The sequence below is a fragment of the Phyllobates terribilis genome, unplaced genomic scaffold (genome assembly GCF_046119375.1).
Source record: "Phyllobates terribilis strain yellow unplaced genomic scaffold, ASM4611937v1 Scaffold_7__3_contigs__length_470593459, whole genome shotgun sequence".
NCBI classification, from domain to species: Eukaryota; Metazoa; Chordata; class Amphibia; order Anura; family Dendrobatidae; genus Phyllobates; species Phyllobates terribilis.
The window spans coordinates 152,633,565-152,652,097 of record NW_027362767.1 but is presented as its reverse complement, the minus strand read 5'-3'; the positions used below and the strand labels follow the sequence as shown (position 1 = coordinate 152,652,097).

At 45.1% G+C, this 18,533-nt stretch overlaps 1 protein-coding gene and 1 long non-coding RNA gene across 10 annotated transcripts in view; one reads left to right on the top strand and one right to left on the bottom strand.

Moving 5' to 3' along the window:
• ARHGEF11 (Rho guanine nucleotide exchange factor 11) overlaps positions 1-18,533 on the top strand; it is a 105,254-nt gene that overhangs the window by 46,074 nt on the left and 40,647 nt on the right. For all 9 annotated transcript variants that reach the window (XM_073639436.1, XM_073639438.1, XM_073639437.1 and 6 more), the window contains 8 exons: positions 2,522-2,613; positions 7,890-7,988; positions 12,007-12,056; positions 12,169-12,226; positions 12,599-12,765; positions 13,019-13,090; positions 17,672-17,791; positions 18,252-18,306. In XM_073639436.1, coding sequence (XP_073495537.1) covers positions 2,522-2,613; positions 7,890-7,988; positions 12,007-12,056; positions 12,169-12,226; positions 12,599-12,765; positions 13,019-13,090; positions 17,672-17,791; positions 18,252-18,306 — 713 coding nt within the window. The remainder of the gene's footprint in view (positions 1-2,521; positions 2,614-7,889; positions 7,989-12,006; positions 12,057-12,168; positions 12,227-12,598; positions 12,766-13,018; positions 13,091-17,671; positions 17,792-18,251; positions 18,307-18,533) is intronic.
• Positions 57-7,280, bottom strand: LOC141154043 (uncharacterized). Its single transcript, XR_012247389.1, has 3 exons — positions 7,157-7,280; positions 3,092-3,182; positions 57-1,112 (listed from the first exon to the last, which is right to left on the bottom strand). It is a non-coding gene; the product is annotated as an uncharacterized lncRNA (long non-coding RNA).

Here is an 18,533-nt window from a genome sequence, read left to right as displayed (position 1 = left end):
TCTTGTACATAGGGGCAGTATTATAGTAGTTATATTCTTGTACATAGGAGCAGTATTATAGTAGTTATATTCTTATACATAGGAGCAGTATTATAGTAGTTATATTCTTGTACATAGGAGACAGTATTATAGTAGTTATATTCTTGTACATAGGGGCAGTATTATAGTAGTTATATTCTTGTACATAGGGGCAATATTATAGTAGTTATATTCTTGTACATAGGGGCAGTATTATAGTAGTTATATTCTTGTACATAGGAGCAGTATTATAGTAGTTATATTTTTGTACATAGGAGCAGTATTATAGTAGTTATATTCTTGTACATAGGAGCAGTATTATAGTAGTTATATTCTTGTACATAGGGGGCAGTATTATAGTAGTTATATTCTTGTACATAGGGACAGTATTATAGTAGTTATATTCTTGTACATAGGGACAGTATTATAGTAGTTATATTCTTGTACATAGGAGACAGTATTATAGTAGTTATATTCTTGTACATAGGGGGCAGTATTATAGTAGTTATATTCTTGTACATAGGGGGCAGTATTATAGTAGTTTTATTCTTGTACATAGGGGGCAGTATTATAGTAGTTTTGGGACTTTTTCTTTTCTCCTTGTGAGTGACTTCGCTGCTGTATGTGCGTATAGATTTCCAGGAGGGGTTTGGCTACTTGTAATACAGCTGAGGTCCTGTAACAATTGACATTGCTTTTGCACTCACACACATATCTGGTACCATATCTTGCAGATCCCACCAGTTCCCAGGAGGTCACAAGGGCCGTGTCAAGGGCCATTTCGATTTGGGCATCACCCAAGTTCTCCTTAGGTTTCCCATAGCCCTTTCAACCCCCTCTTCTTTTTTTTTTCTTTGATTCTTTTTCTTCGTGGCACCTTCATCCCAGCTACAACCTCCTCACAGTCCATGCTGGTTCTAAAATAAAGTTGAGGTTTTTGGAGGCAACCTGCCAAGCATGATGGGCTTCCTTCTCCCAGGACACATCTCTTGACCTGTTGCCTCGGTTGACTGTGTTCATAACTTCCTCTCAGGCAGCTAGGAAGTGAAGAGCTATTTTGAGGGACTCTTTCCTGTGGTTTCCAGCACTGCCCCCTATAGAGAAAAAAATATGTAGATTTACAACGTCTGAGTGAATTTTGCTGACCCAGTTGTGTAGCTGCTTGAATTTTTGCAAATCCTCTGCTGTCGTGATTTCTATGGTCTAGTGGTTAATTAATAATGTATTTTTCCTCTCGATTTCCTTCCCTTTGAAGTGCGCCGTGTAATGTTATATTTATCAGTCGTATGACTTCACGACTTTCGCTTTCAGAGTAAATGATTGCTGAAATAAGCAAGCGGTGGGAAGCCAATCTATCTCCATCACTGAGCTTTGCTTTGATTTTCTGCTATTGTGGGCTGTCATGTGGAGTGGGATGATTGATTAATCATTGCTGCTTAATTCTCGAAATATCTGCTTGATTCTTGCCAAAAATGAGAACTATCCCAATTAGAGGAAAGAAATGGTTCTCCTAATTTTTTTTTTTTTAGATATATATTTATTGTTCCTTTTATATGTTTCCAGCCTCTGGATTTATAAACCTAAAAATAAATGTTTGCATTAAAAAAAGGGGGGGGGGGGGAGAGAAAGTTCCCGCTGCAGCCTGTTGTCTTACAGCCAGACACAAAGCACTAAGATTGAGGGGAACATGGTGAAGCTTCTGGAACAGCAAGACAATTAACTACTCTATGGGGAAAAATCCTGATTCTCTCTACATTTTTTTATTTCCTAGTTCAGTTGCGGCTTCTGGATTTCTAAACCTATAATACAATGTTTAATAAAGAAATAGGGAAGGTTTCTGCTGCAGCCAGATGTCCTACAGCCAGATACAAGGCACTGAGGTTGAGGGAGACATAGTGGAGCTTCTGGAGCAGCAAGACGATAAACTTTTCTATTTGGACATATTAGGGTGTTCCTTATTAGTATACACCTGCTCCTGATTCTTTATCTACACCTGTTACTCCCTAACCAGTTCCTGGCTTTCTAAATCTAGAAAGGCATGTTTAAAATAAAAAAAAATAATATATTTTTTTTTACCACCAAACACAGGGTAGTGAGAATGGAGGATGGATATGGCTGCTCTTCTGAGACCAAAAGACAATCAATTCCACTATGTGCATGTGGCTCTACTTATTAGTGTACAACTTGTCTCAGTTCTCTTTACACCATGTTGTTTCCTAGCCGATTTCAAGCCTGAATGACTGAATTAATAAGAAAGGAGGGAGGCTTCTGCTGCAGCTAGTTGTCTTACAGACAAAAAGCAGTGAGGATTAGGGGAACATATTTGAGCTTCTGAGACAACACAACAAACCCCCCCTTTAATTTTTTTTGGCTAATGAATGGGTGTGAACGGGTTACATTGAGCAATTTTAAATAACGTTAATGGATGGTAAGGTTTTGTATGTATTTTATATGATGATGGTGTCAGCCCATATACTAATCATCTCTTCCCTTTTTCTTGCAGGTTGAGCAGCCTGTCATCTGTCAGTGACGGGGCATCAGAACGAAGGTCTCCCGGGCACCAGCGCCAGACCACAGACTACGGCGAGTCAACAGGTAGCCATGAAGTCTTTCGACCTTAAACATCTTGATAAACACAGAGTCTTATCTCCATAGTTTGGTTATAATCAATACTGGGGTATATTAAAGTTGCCAACAGTGCCACATTTATTGGGACTTCCATGAATTTGTTTCAGAAATTTCATTTCGGGCTGAAAATTGTCAGGGTTTCCCTAGTTCCCCCCTCAAAACTTGAGGTTTCTTAGTTGGAACACCAGAGGTGTAGCTAGGGATTCAGCTGGTGGGGTGGGGTTGAAATATCTGAGTAGTCCCTGATCGGGAAACCCTGATTACAACTATGGTGGCACAGCCTAAGTGTATAGGGGAACCTCAGCAGATGACCGCGCTGTTACTGAAAAATATTTCTAAACAAAAACCAACACTGCTATTAGCGCCATATGGTGACATGTAGTGGTAGATACCAGTCCTGCAGAACATACAAGTGATTTCCGTACAGTTATGGGTGGTAACTTACAGCTGAGATTTTGTCTTATGGATTTGTTCACTTTTCCCGTCTTTTCCATGTGGCCCAGACCGACATGACAACTTCTCCAGCCAGGACTCATCTGCAGAGGTTACAACACAGACACATTTGACTTGTCACATTACCAGCCCCGTCCTCATCTATTCCCAACCTGCACAAACTCCTCATCCTGCTGATAATCCAATACTGAGCCTCTGCTGCCGTATGTGTCCCTATTACTGCACCTACTGTTTGGTACAATAAAGGCTCCTCTTACTGCCCCACATAAAAATGCTACCACTGTGCCCCTTACATAGTAATAACGCCTCCTGTATGCCCTCTAGATGATAAAATTGCCCCCTACAAAATATTAAAGTGCTTTGCAAGTGCCCTAGAAAGTAATTATGCCCCATGTGCACCTGGTTCTTAAGTGTCCACTTAACATTTAATGTTCCCTGTGTCCCCCTCATACGCAATATGATGGACCCACAGCTCTCCTATACACAGTATGATGAACTTACACCTCCCCTATACCCAGTATGATGGTCCCACTGCTCCCTTCTGCACAGTATGATGGTCCCACTGCTCCCGTCTGCACAGTATGATGGTCCCACTGCTCCCGTCTGCACAGTATGATGGTCCCACTGCTCCCGTCTGCACAGTATGATGGTCCCACTGCTCCCGTCTGCACAGTATGATGGTCCCACTGCTCCCGTCTGCACAGTATGATGGTCCCACTGCTCCCGTCTGCACAGTATGATGGTCCCACTGCTCCCGTCTGCACAGTATGATGGTCCCACAGCTCCCCAGAAACACAGTGTGATGGTCCCACAGCTCCCCAGAAACACAGTGTGATGGTCCCACAGCTCCCCAGAAACAGTGTGATGGTCCCACAGCTCCCCAGAAACACAGTGTGATGGTCCCCACAGTGTATAATAGTAACCCCAAACAAAACAAACCGAATATCCAGGTCATAATAAAGAATTAAAAATAAAGAATTAGCCAAGGTGTCAGACTAGAACACCTTTATTGCAAAAATAGATTCTTGATGGCACTAAAGAAAAAGTGCATACATGGATTCATAGAAAACATATACTGTCTTGATATGAAATACAAACATAGAGACATTGGATACAATTACACCATGGTACACTGATTCTGCATAGGAAATATGGGTTCTATTGTGTTACACCCACTACTAAAAAAATGTACATATGGAGGCAAGTACAGAGTGGCCCTATCAAACTTTTTAATTGTGTATATGGTCAATGACCAAAGGGCAACAAAGCACATGATACTGAAAATAGACTTGCAATCCATTCAAATAAATAATTCCTATGTACAGCCTTTGAACTTCCTAACCTGCCAATTGCATCAGCCATACACTTTACATCAGATAAACATGTGTTAATACCTGGTGGTCCGTCACTCTGTGTACTGCACGCCGACACCGACGCGCGTTTCGGCACACCTTCGTCACCCTACGGTTGTAATATGAGGTATTAAGTGTATGGACGTAGATTACTTGTGTATTCTAGGAATTGTTTTAATTACAGTGTATAATAGCCCTCAAAGTAGTTCCCACAGTTTGCCGACTCCTCCCCCCCCCCCTCTCAAAAACAGCTCCCACATTATATATATATGCCCACACAGTGCATAATGGCCACTGCAGTAGCACCCACGCTGTATAATAGCTCTCACAGTAGTCCTTACATCGTATGATTGCCCCCAAGGTAGGTTACAAACTGTATAATGGTTCCCTCATTAGCTACCACGCTGTATAATGGTCCACATATTAGCTCCCACTCACAGTAGTCCCTACAGTGTATGAGGTGGCCCCCCCACACTGTATGAGGGTCCTCCATACTTTGATGCCCCCACAGCTCCACCACACGGTTTAAATAAATAAAAAAAACAATCTATACTCGGCTAATTGTGGATCCTGACGAGTCCACCCCACAAGGTCCTGGCAGACCAACGCTCGGTCATTGCATGCTCACGACATCAGAGTCCAGACAATTTTTTATTTTTTTTTTTGCTGAAATCAATCCCTCCAACCACCTCAAAATAACACCACCACACACAACACAATTATCACTCTCTGGGTACAGCATGTATAACATGATACCTGCAGTCCTATGTAACACCACTGATAACACTGATCACTCTCTGGGTACAGCATGTATAACATGATACCTGCAGTCCTATGTAACACCACTGATAACACTGATCACTCTCTGGGTACAGCATGTATAACATGATACCTGCAGTCCTATGTAACACCACTGATAACACTGATCACTCTCTGGGTACAGCATGTATAACATGATACCTGCAGTCCTATGTAACACCACTGATCACTCTCTGGGTACAGCATGTATAACATGATACCTGCAGTCCTATGTAACACCACTGATAACACTGATCACTCTCTGGGTACAGCATGTATAACATGATACCTGCAGTCCTATGTAACACCACTGATAACACTGATCACTCTCTGGGTACAGCATGTATAACATGATACCTGCAGTCCTATGTAACACCACTGATAACACTGATCACTCTCTAAGTACAGATAATGTATCAGATGTTACCTGCAGTCCTATGTAAAACCACTGTAAGAACTCGGAGGACAGATACTATGTGGCTCAATAGAAAGCCCATTAGCCAGTGCACAGGGCTGCGAGGCCCCTCGCGCCGGAGCAGAGCGCTCCGTCTTCCTGAGCACATCCCTGGTGGCCTTAGTGCTGCTTTTCTTTTTGTTAGATACCTAGTAGATGGTGCAGGAGGACACTGCAGGGGGAGGGGAGTCCAGTATTCGGGGGCGGAGCGGATAAGGAGGAAAGCAAAGTTCATAACAAAGAAGAGTTTCTACCTGCTCCTGAGGAGGAGACGAGATCCAGGTCCTCACCAGAAGACGAGCTGATCTTCGCCTCCTTGTGTCGCCGGCCCCCGCGCTGCCGTACAGGGGGAGGAGTAACTGCAGGAGCGGCCGATTGGTCAGATGTGCTGATCTCCTCTCCCTCTGCTGATTGGCGGCAGTGGAAGAACCAGAAGCAGGGAGGCGGAGCTACAGACGTATGCAAATGAGCAGCGAACACTGCTATAGTGAACAGTGCCAGTAGCTCCGGGTGGGCCCCTAGAGCGCGGGGCCCGGGGCGTCCTCTGCCCCCTGGTAGCTACGCTACTGTTATAGACAGTAATGGTTTATCCCATGCCAAGAAAGGGAGTACATGGTGAATAAAGCCGTACCACCACTCCATTGACTTCTATAGGACAATGGTCTGTACACGTCCAGCTTTAAAGCAGTGGGTCAATAACAAGACATGGACGCACCCAGTTGGGTAATATACGTGAAAGCCAAGAGTAACTAAACAATATATTCCTTAATTCAATTTAATGATTGATCAGCCTTTATAAAGTTCTGAATCTTTGTAATATACTTCATTGTCATATTTTACCTCCTCTATTCTGAATACTGAAAGTGCTGTTTTACCTGCCTGGTTCATGTACTTTTAGAAGCTGCTTTGATCTGCTGTTGTATGAAGAATCTGTGCTCCTACTCTATTTACTTACAATCATTACCCTGCTCTGCTTTTCTCCCGCACACGCCACAGGGACAGTGATTGGAAATAGCGTTTGCCTACAAATTCTTGGTAGAGCAGCAGATAAAAGCAGCTGCTAAAAGTGCACGAACTAACCAGTTAAAAGAGCACTTTCAGCATGGAGTTTAGAAGAAAAGGAAGCAAAATAAGTAAATGGGAGTATATTAAAAAGTTTCATAACTTTGCAAAGGCTGATCAATAATTAAAAAAAAAAATAATAATAATAATAACGTATCCCCTATCCATATAGGAGATAACGTGCTGATCACTGGGACATGATCTCTGCTTCACCTATTGTCTATGGGACTGCCAGCTCTCTCCAGAAGTCTTACAGGCCATGGAGCCAGGCTGAACATGGCTTCACCCTTTAAGTGCCAGAGGGCAGATATAGGGGTTAGCTTGTGATATTTTTTGATGGGGGGTGGGGGGGGGGGTGGGTGTAGGATAGAAGAAATAACCCTTTTATTACCTTGTAATACAAATTGCTTCAGCCGCTCCTGCTTAGTTAATCCGCCAGTTGTTTGACCTGTTATGTTATCACCGCTGCTGCCATTATCTAAACTGCACTCCCAGCCAAAAATCTTTCAGCAGCCAGGCAGCAAGCAGTTCATGTGACCTTAATTAGGACACATCCTCTGCATAGAGTGGACTGTGGCTCCCCCGTGTGGTCAGGATTTGAAAAGTCAAGCTGCTGGTTATATGATAGTATTTTGAAATGCTTATTATTGTATGTTACTGTATGTTGTTTTATTATATTTAGTCTTTTTTTTTATTTTGCTGAATGTTATTTTGTCATATTTGTATTTGATGTACTTAGTGCCACCATCATTTTAATTTTTATTTCATAAATCAATAATTCACGTGAAAATAAGTAACTTTGTAACATATCTTAGAGAAATCTGCTTTTTTTTTCTCCTCCTGAACAGATTTCCCATTACTGAGATGGACGATGACAGTTGGTGCTTTTAAAATTCTATGGAGGGAGGAGGAGCTAAAAGCAACACAGACATTCTGCTGCAAGTTCTAGAACGTTGTGAGCACCAACTGCCATCTTCTATCTCAGTAATGGAAAGAATGTGTGTGTGTGTGTGTGTGTGTGTATATATATATATATATATATATATATATATATATATATATATATATATATATATATCTCTCTCTCTCCTAAATTCGCCCATTTTCTATTACTTTACCTGTAGGTTTGGTCCAGCGCTGTGTGGTTGTACAGAGGGATCAGAATGGATTTGGGTTTACAGTCAGCGGGGACAGAATCGTCCTTGTTCAGTCAGTGCGCCAAGGTGAGTAAACCTGTGTGGTCAGGCAATTTAGGAGGCTTTTATAATATATATACAATGGGGGAAATAAGTATTTGATCCCTTGCTGTTTTAGTAAGTTTGCCCACTGACAAAGACATGAACAGTCTATAATTTTAAGGCTAGGTTAATTTTAACATTGAGAGATAGAATATCCAGAAAAAAATCAAGAATATCACATTGTATAAATTAGATACTTATTTCTCACTGCAAAATGCAAATAACTATTTGATCCCCTACAAACCATTATGAGTTCTGGCTCCTACAGACCAGTCAGATGCTCCTAATCAACTCGCTACCTGCATTAAAGACAGCTGTCTTACATAGTCACCTGTATAAAAGACTCCTGTCCCCAAACTCAATTAATCAGTCAGACTCTAACCTCTACAACATGGGCAAGACCAAAGAGCTTTCTAAGGATGTCAGGGACAAGATCATAGACCTGCACAAAGCTGGAATGGGCTACAAAACCATAAGTAAGACGCTGGGTGAGGAGGAGACAACTGTTGGTGTAATAGTAAGAAAATGGAAGAAATACAAAATGACTGTCAATCGACATCAATCTTGGACACCATGCAAAATCTCCCTCGTGGGGTATCCTTGATCATGAGGAAGGTGAGAGATCAGCCTAAAACTACTGGGGGGAACTTGTTAATGATCTCAAGGCAGCTGGGTCCACAGTCACTAAGAAAACCATTGGTAACACATTACGCCTTAAAGGTTTAAAATCCTGCAGTGCCCGCAAGGTCCCCCTGCTCAAGAAGGCACATGTGCAGGCCCGTCTGAAGTTTGCCAATGAACACCTGGATGATTCTGTGAGTTATTGGGAGAAGGTGCTGTGTTCAGATGAGACAAAAATTGAGCTCTTTGACATTAACTGGACTCGCTGTGTTTGGAGAAAGAAGGATGATTACAATCCTAAGAACATCATCCCAACCGTGAAGCATGGTGGGGGAAACATACTTTGGGGTTGCTTTTCTGCAAAGGGGACATGACGACTGCACCGTACTGAAGGGAAAATGGATGGGGCATGTATCACGAGATTTTGGCCAACAACCTCCTTCCCTCAGTAAGAGCATTGAAGATGGGTCGTGGCTGGTGTTATGCACACGCCCAGACTGGCGTGAGCGTGATTAGTAATCCCACTGGACCATGAACCGAGGAGTGCCTGGAGGGGCGTGACTAAGTATCAACCCAGTCCGACCAAGGTCGCACGGCGGCTCAGTCGACTCCGTGAACCAGGGAGGAACCGAGCAGAAGGACCAGGTGCTACTCCAGGTCAGACCCCTGTCACAGCTGTTGACCCACACTGGGGAAAGCAGTAACAGGTAGGCACGGCTGGCATGCAGACAGGTGGGCACTGGCAGGTAGGAACGCAGGCAGGATAGGGACCAGTACAGACTGGGATACAGGAACGGACCCGCAGGTGCGGTAGACGAGCAGAGCAAAGCAAAGCCCGCAGGTGCGGTAGACGAGCAGAGCAAAGCAAAGCCCGCAGGTGCGGTAGACGAGCAGAGCAAAGCAAAGCCCGCAGGTGCGGTAGACGAGCAGAGCAAAGCAAAGCCCGCAGGTGCGGTAGACGAGCAGAGCAAAGCAAAGCCCGCAGGTGCGGTAGACGAGCAGAGCAAAGCAAAGCCCGCAGGTGCGGTAGACGAGCAGAGCAAAGCAAAGCCCGCAGGTGCGGTAGACGAGCAGAGCAAAGCAAAGCCCGCAGGTGCGGTAGACGAGCAGAGCAAAGCAAAGCCCGCAGGTGCGGTAGACGAGCAGAGCAAAGCAAAGCCCGCAGGTGCGGTAGACGAGCAGAGCAAAGCAAAGCCCGCAGGTGCGGTAGACGAGCAGAGCAAAGCAAAGCCCGCAGGTGCGGTAGACGAGCAGAGCAAAGCAAAGCCCGCAGGTGCGGTAGACGAGCAGAGCAAAGCAAAGCCCGCAGGTGCGGTAGACGAGCAGAGCAAAGCAAAGCCCGCAGGTGCGGTAGACGAGCAGAGCAAAGCAAAGCCCGCAGGTGCGGTAGACGAGCAGAGCAAAGCAAAGCCCGCAGGTGCGGTAGACGAGCAGAGCAAAGCAAAGCCCGCAGGTGCGGTAGACGAGCAGAGCAAAGCAAAGCCCGCAGGTGCGGTAGACGAGCAGAGCAAAGCAAAGCCCGCAGGTGCGGTAGACGAGCAGAGCAAAGCAAAGCCCGCAGGTGCGGTAGACGAGCAGAGCAAAGCAAAGCCCGCAGGTGCGGTAGACGAGCAGAGCAAAGCAAAGCCCGCAGGTGCGGTAGACGAGCAGAGCAAAGCAAAGCCCGCAGGTGCGGTAGACGAGCAGAGCAAAGCAAAGCCCGCAGGTGCGGTAGACGAGCAGAGCAAAGCAAAGCCCGCAGGTGCGGTAGACGAGCAGAGCAAAGCAAAGCCCGCAGGTGCGGTAGACGAGCAGAGCAAAGCAAAGCCCGCAGGTGCGGTAGACGAGCAGAGCAAAGCAAAGCCCGCAGGTGCGGTAGACGAGCAGAGCAAAGCAAAGCCCGCAGGTGCGGTAGACGAGCAGAGCAAAGCAAAGCCCGCAGGTGCGGTAGACGAGCAGAGCAAAGCAAAGCCCGCAGGTGCGGTAGACGAGCAGAGCAAAGCAAAGCCCGCAGGTGCGGTAGACGAGCAGAGCAAAGCAAAGCCCGCAGGTGCGGTAGACGAGCAGAGCAAAGCAAAGCCCGCAGGTGCGGTAGACGAGCAGAGCAAAGCAAAGCCCGCAGGTGCGGTAGACGAGCAGAGCAAAGCAAAGCCCGCAGGTGCGCTGGACGAGCAGAACCAGATGCACACAAGGTACTTACAATGAAGTAGCGAGTGTACGCAAAACTCACAAACAGAAGTTCAGAGACAAGTTGAAGTTAGGTGCAGGTTCAGACACTGCAGGAAAAGGGAAGGTTCGGACATAGAGACAAACAGGTAATGGGCTAGGATACAGTTCAGACAGGAACTGAACCAGGAACAAGATACAAGAACGAGCCTGGGAACTCCGTCCCCAGGGAGGCGGAGACAGACAAGATACAGGACAGGACCTGGCAACTCAGTTGCAAGGAACACACTGAAGAAAAGTGTTGCTCAGGCACCCCCTACTGGGTGGAGGGGGTTTAAGTGTCCAGTGACTCACAGCAATAGGCTGGGGAGGCATTAGGAGTGCGCACACAGTAACTATAAGAATCAAGCAGTAGCCGTGCCGCTGCCCTAAGCAATCAGACAAGAGACATGCACACAGCAGGTACTGTAGCAAAGTGTGCAGCCTGGATTGATGGGTAAGATGGCGGTCTTGCATGGTGGGAGGTGGTAAGCCATGCCAGCATTCTGCCAAGGATGTTACAGTTGTGTCTTCCAGCAAGACAATGACCCAAAACATACAGCCAAGGCAACAAAGGAGTGGCTAAAAAGAAGCACATTAAGGTCATGGAGTGGCCTAGCCAGTCTCCAGACCTTAATCCCATAGAAAACTTATGGAGGGAGTTGAAGCTCCAAGCTGCCAAGCGACAGCTTCAAAATCGTAATGATTTAGAGATTATCTGCAAAGAGGAGTGGACCAAAACTCCTCCTGACATGTGCACAACCCTCATCATCAACTACAAAAAACGTCTGACTGCTGTGCTTGCCAACAAGGGTTTTGCCACCAAGTATTGAGTGTTGTTTGCCAGAAGGATCAAATACTTATTTCTCACTGCAAAATGCAAATACATTTATCTAATTTATACAATGTGATTTTCTTGATTGTTTTTTTTTTTCTGGATATTCTATCTCTCAATGTTAAAATTAACCTACCCTTAAAATTATAGACTGTTCATGTCTTTGTCAGTGGACAGAGTTACCAAAACAGCAAGGGATCAAATAATAATTTTCTTCACTGTATATATTGAACCTATGTTGTTCTTATTATGTAATGCAGGCGTAATCCGCCCCTATTGCTGTTTTCGCTGCCTCTTCTTCGCACTGTCATGCAGTAGTTGGTGTTATCTGAGCTGTCGCTCTGCTTTTTTCCCCCTCTTCAGGTGGTGCAGCCATGCGGGCAGGGGTACAGGAGGGTGATCGTATTGTGAAGGTCAGTCTAGAAAGTATATAGGTAATATATGATGTGATACTGCTCAGCCAATGCACCTAAGCCTTTTAAGCATGATTTTGTATATGTATATACCGCTGTCCTTTTTCTCCAGGTTAACGGCACGTTGGTTGCCAACAGCTCTCACATCGATGTGGTGAAGCTCATCAAGTGTGAGTATGGCCTACAAACCTTTTTTCAAAATCCCAATCATCTTGTCCTTGATTAATTTCGAAGGAATTGTCAACAATTAGAAAAAATAAAGTCTGATGTCTTACTTAAACAGCGCCACAGTTGCTCTCAGGTTATGTGTGGTATTGCATCTCGGTCCTATTCACTTTATTGGATTTGAGACTCAACCTGTGGATAGTGGGTGGCACTGTTTATGGAGAAAACAGCCATGTTTTTGATATCCTGGACAATCCTTTTAAGTACTTTGCTCTGATTAGTCGAAGATTTCACATGATTGTCTTCTGACTGCCCTGATTCCCCCCAACTTTGGATTATCATAGTGTCTTTTTAAATTGTCTTCTGTTTTGTACCAGCTGGAACATACGTGGCTCTCACCCTCCTCGGTTCTCCTCCGCCTTCCTCCACAATGTCCGGACATGATCTTAGCTCTTCAGCCTCCCCTAGGAATTTGTCTTCTCCGGTGCCACCTCCTCCTCCCTTGCCACCTCCCCAGCGCATCACAGGACCTAAACCGCTACAGGTAATGACTGGAGAGGAGATTTGGGGGAAAGAATTTTTTAAAGTTTTGAAAAAATGGAAAGACTCCAGTAAAGGTTACAGTTTTTTGGTTGTGCCAGTAGACCTCTGTATTGGTACTAGAGGATCCGGTATTGTGTCAACGTGTTGGTATCCTGGCATTACCAACATCATCATGTTATGGGCTGGATCCCACAGGAGCCAGGCACAAATTTTGAACTTTATTTATTTTTTATATTTTCCCTTCTTGTTTTTAGGATCCTGAGGTTCAGAAGCATGCAACCCAGATCCTTCACAAAATGCTGAAGCAAGAAGAGACGGAGCTCCAGGTCAGGGCCAATGGGCCACTATTTAGAGGGCAATTCCACTTTTTGTTGCTTGGGCATGTAGGCATCTGAGTGAGGATTACGTTAGGCTAAATTTTCCCTGAATTGGCAAGTGACAAAAACAGAGGCAAACCCACTGTCAACCATTGGGTGGGTTCCCTGAGTTTGAACCCTTGGTATACAAACTAATGGTCAATGATTGGCCTTGACGTACAAACTGCTTTCACTAGCTTGTTAGCTTTGACCCATCTTGGGAATCTCACTATGTCAAATAGTGGCTATGATTGTCAGGACTGCTTTGAAGTTGGTAGATTTGACCTATCTTGGGAATCTCGCTATTTCAGTGAGTGGCCATCATGGTCAAGACTGCTTTCGCAAGGTTAGTAGCTTTGATCCATTTTGAGAGACTCACTATGTCATTGAGTGTCCATGGTTGTTAGGACTGCTTTAATGAGGTTGGTAGCTTTGACCCATTTTGGGAACCTCACTATGTCAGTGAGTGGCCATGATGTTCAAGACTTGTTTTGAGGTTGGTAGCTTTGACCCATCTTGAAAACCTCACTAGGTCACTACATGGCCATGATGGTCAGGACTGCTTTCGCAAGGTTGGTAGCTTTGACCCATCTGGCGAGCCTTATGATACCCATCATTTCGCCATTGCTTTAATAAACTGGTTATGTAGTGGAACGGTGTCCTTGGTGGTTTGCAGTAAAAATAATTCTCAAGGGGGCTGTATGAAATAACCCAAAAAAAGAAAACCTTGTGGGTTATAGTTAATTTGGTGACAAAATGTATAGTTGGTGCCGAAAGGTTGAACTTGATGGATCTAGGTTTTTTTTCAAGCCTATGTAATTATGTAACAGTGTAACATACACTACCGTTCAAAAGTTTGGGGTCATCTAGAAATTTCATTATTTTTTAAAGAAAAGCACATTTTTTTTCATTAAATGAATCAGAAATATACTTTATACATTGTTAATGTAGTAAATGACTATTCTAGCTGCAAACGTCTTGTTTTTATTGCAATAAAACATTGGTGTATAGAGGCCCATTTCCAACAACCACCACTCCAGTGTTTTAATGGTGCATTGTGTTTGCTAACTGTGTAAGAAGGCTAATGGATGTTTAGAAAACCCTTGCACAAGTATGTGAACCCAGCTGAAAACGGTTTGGCTGATTTTGAGTAGCTATAAAATTTACCTTCCTTTGAGCTAGTTGAGAATCTGGAGCATTACATTTGTTTGTTCTATGAAACTCTCAAAATGACCAGAGAAAGAGAACTTTCATGTGAAACTCGACAGTCTATTCTTGTTCTTAGAAATGAAGTCTATTCCATGCGAGAAATTGCCAAGAAACTGAAGATGTCCTACAACGTGGTGTACTACTCCCTTCAGAGGAGAGCACAAACAGGCTCTAACCAGAGTAGAAAGAGAAGTGGGAGGCCCCACTGCACAACTGAGCAACAAGACCAAGTACATTAGAGTCTCTATTCTGAGAAATCGACTCCTCACAGCTCCTCAACTGGCAGCTTTATTAAATAGTACACGCAAAACGCCAGTGTCAACTTCTACAGTGAATAGGCGACTCCGGGATGCTGGCCTTCAGGGCAAAGTGGCAAAGAAAAAGCTATATCTGAGACTGGCTAATAAAAGGAAAAGATTAATATTGGCAAAAGAACACAGACATTGGACAGAGGAAGATTGGAAAAAAGTTTTATGAACAGACGAATCAATGTTTGAGGTGTTTTGGATCACACAGAAGAACATTTGTGAGACGCAGAACAACTGAAAAGATGCTGGAAGAGTGCCTGATGCCATCTGTCAAGCATGGTGGAGGTAATGTGATGGTCTGGGGTTGCTTTGGTGCTGGTAAAGTGGGAGATTTGTACAAGGTAAATGGGATTTTGAATAAGGAAGGCTATCACACTGTTATGCACACGCCCAGACTGACTGTCGTGAGCATGATTAGTGATCCCACTGGACCATGAACCGAGGAGTGCCTGGAGGGGCATGACTAAGTATCAACTCGGTCCAACCAAGGTCGCACGGCGGCTCAGTCGACTCCGTGAACAAGGGAGGAACCGAGCAGAGGGACCAGGTGCTACTCCAGGTCAGACCCCGGTCACAGCTGTTGACCCACACCGGGGAATGCAGGAACAGGCAAGTTTAGGCTGGCATACTGACAGGTGGGTACTGGCAGGCACGGCTGGTATGCAGACAGGTGGGTACTGGCAGGTAGGAACGCATGCAGGATAAGGACCAGTACAGACTGGGATACAGGAACAGAGCCCTAGGTACGGCAGACGAGCAAAGCAAAACCCGCAGGTGCGGTAAACGAGCAGAGCAAAACCCGCAGGTGCGGTAGACGAGCAGAGTAGAGCAAAACCCGCAGGTGCGGTAGACGAGCAGAGCAGAGGCAGGTGCGGTAGACGAGCAGAGCAGAGCAAAACCCGCAGGTGCGGTAGACGAGCAGAGCAAAACCTGCAGGTGCGGTAGACGAGCGGAGCAGATACACACTAGCTACTTACAATGAAGTACAGAGACAACGAATTGGAGTTAGGTGCAAGTTCAGACACTGCAGGAAAAGGGAAGATACGAACATAGAGACAAACAAGTAACGGGTTAGGACACTGTTCAGACAGGAACTGAACCAGGAACAAGATACAGGAACGAGCCTGGGAACTCAGCCCCCAGGGTGGCGGAAACTGACTAGAAGTCACAGATACAGGTAACAGGTCTGGGTATACAGCCCCCAGGGTGGCGGAAACATACAAGATACAGGACAGGACCTGGCAACTCAAGTGCGCAGAACACACTGAAAGAAAGTGTTGCTCAGGCACCTCCTACTGGGTGGAGGGGGTTTAAGTATCCAGAGACTCACAACAATAGGCTGGGGACGCATTAGGAGTGCGCACACAGTAGCTATAAGAATCAGGCAGTAAACCGCGCCGCCGCCCTAAGCAGTCAGACAAGAGACATGCACACAGCAGGTACTGGAGCAAAGTGTGCAGCCTGGACTGATAGGTAAGATGGCGGTCTTGCATGGTGGGAGGTGGTAAGCCATGCCAGCACGCCACCAGGGATGTTACACACTCCATTTTGCAACGCCATGCCATACCCTGTGGACAGCGCTTGATTGGAGCCAATTTCATCCTACAACAGGACAATGACCCAAAGCACACCTCCAAATTATGCATGAACTATTTAGGGAAGAAGCAGGCAGCTGGTGTTCTATCTGTAATGGAGTGGCCAGCGCAGTCACCAGATCTCAACCAAATTGAGCTGTTGTGGGAGCAGCTTGACCGTATGGTACGCAAAAAGTGCCCATCAAGCTCATCCAACTTGTGGGAGGGTCTTCAGGAAGCATGGGGGGAAATTTCTCAAGATGACCTCAGCAAATTAACAGCTAGAATGACAAAGGTCTGCAATGCTGGAATTGCTGCAAAGGGAGCATTCTTTGCTGAAAGCAAAGTTTGAAGGAGAAAATTATTTTTTCAAATAAAAATCATTATTTCTAACCTTGTCAATGTCTGGACTATATTTTCTATTCAGTTTGCAACTCATTTGATAAATGTGAGTTTTCATGGAAAACACAAAATTGTCTGGGTGACCCCAAACTTTTGAACAGTAGTGTATATGTCACGGATTTTCCATGACCGAGAGGGGCCAGAAGACCGCAGCGTCTGATTTCACGTACTCCTGCACTGGTCAGAAGCACTTATCCTTCATATTAAATGGTGCAGGTTTCTGTTAGCAGTGCAGGGGTTTAGCTGTTGAGCTTGGAGTCTCTGAAGCTTCCCAGCTTGGAGGATCTCAGCTGTTCAGTCTTGGTCACTCCCCTCTCCTATATATACTCTCATCTGGCAATTTGGATTGCCAGTGTTAAGTCTTGTACAGCGTGGTGAGGAGTAGAGGAGTCAGTTGTCATTTTTGTAGTGTACTGTTGCTAGGTGTTTTGGCTCTGTGCAAATCCTCATCCTCTCCTATTTGGTTTTTCCTTCCTTTACTTCCCGGTGTTCCTCTCTGTTTTCTGTGAGTGCATATTTGTATTATTTGGTATGTTCATTTATCCCTGTACATCCTCTCTTGTTAGTCTGGTTTGTATATTTACATACACTATTCCTCCCCACTTCCCTTGGTGGGGGAAGGGGACAGCTCTAGGGCTGATTCAGGAGTTTAGCAAGGTACATGGCCTCAGCATCTTCACCATCAGAAGTAATCTGGGGAGCAGGGATAGCTAGAGCACCCCTATTGTTGGGGACAGGGAAGGAGCTCCTGGCCCCGGGTAATCCGACAACAAAGTTGTGACAATACATGTATGTAATACACCAGGGCAGTGGGTCTCATTGGTTTTGTGCTGGCTGGATCTTATGGTGGTGAGAGCTGCTGAGTTGGTCCTTGTAATAAACTAGTATTGATTTAGTACAATGTCTAGATGCATCTGATTGGACCACCCAACCGTCATTTATGACTGGAGAGGGTCCAGACTGGTCTACTCATTGAATTTGATCGCACTACTTTCCAGCCCTTCCACCATGTGGTGGTAGTGGTTCAGCTTTGGAGACATGTTCTCTGTTATTTATAGGCTCTTTGTGAAGTTTATAACCGAACCCCGAACCCCAGTCTCCAGGAGCAGATCGAGGGAGCCAGAAGGAGGGTCCATCAACTGCAACTTAAGATTCGTCAGGAGATGGCTGGACCCGCAGTGAGTACAATCCCATCATGGGAAGCAAAGCTGGTGCACCACAAGTATCTCAAGATTATTCATGACCTCCTTAGTCTCTGTTCTTCATTTCCTTTTTCTGCTCATGGTGGACACCATCATTGCGTCATGGTGTCCAGACAAAGTTGCAGAATGTGACATGGCTCCATACATCCTGTAGTGGTCATAAACGGTAATGCACTTTCCATTCTATTGTAGGCAGAAGCTTGCAGTACCACTTATGGCCACTGCAGGATGTATGGAGCTCTGTCACTTCTTTAGCACTTTTAATCAGCTGATCAGTAGATTAGTCAAGTGATTGACCTAAAGATAAGTTATTAAATAGAAAAAAAATCCACAAACTCCCTTTTTGTGTTTAAGATTGTCCCCTGTATGTAATTCTTCTGTGTGTGCATTCTTATCTTGACATTTTCTATTTAGATGGTTTTTCATTTTTCTCCAGGATATTTTGCGTTCATACAGCGACTGCAGCTCCGTAGGCTATAAAGTAGGAGAAGGTACGTTTCTACAAAGATATTTTCCAGGAAAGTCCAATTGCCCTGATGCACAGAGAAATTGTGGGGGGCGCTGTTACATTGGTCTTTATGGGGAACGCAAATGCACTCAACGTGGTGAAATGAGGTACTACAGCTAAAAGGTAATTTTCCTATAGTGTTCAAACATAAAACAGCCCAGAAATGACACCCTGTCCTCTTATTTTAACCCTGGGCAGGGCTCAGCGGCT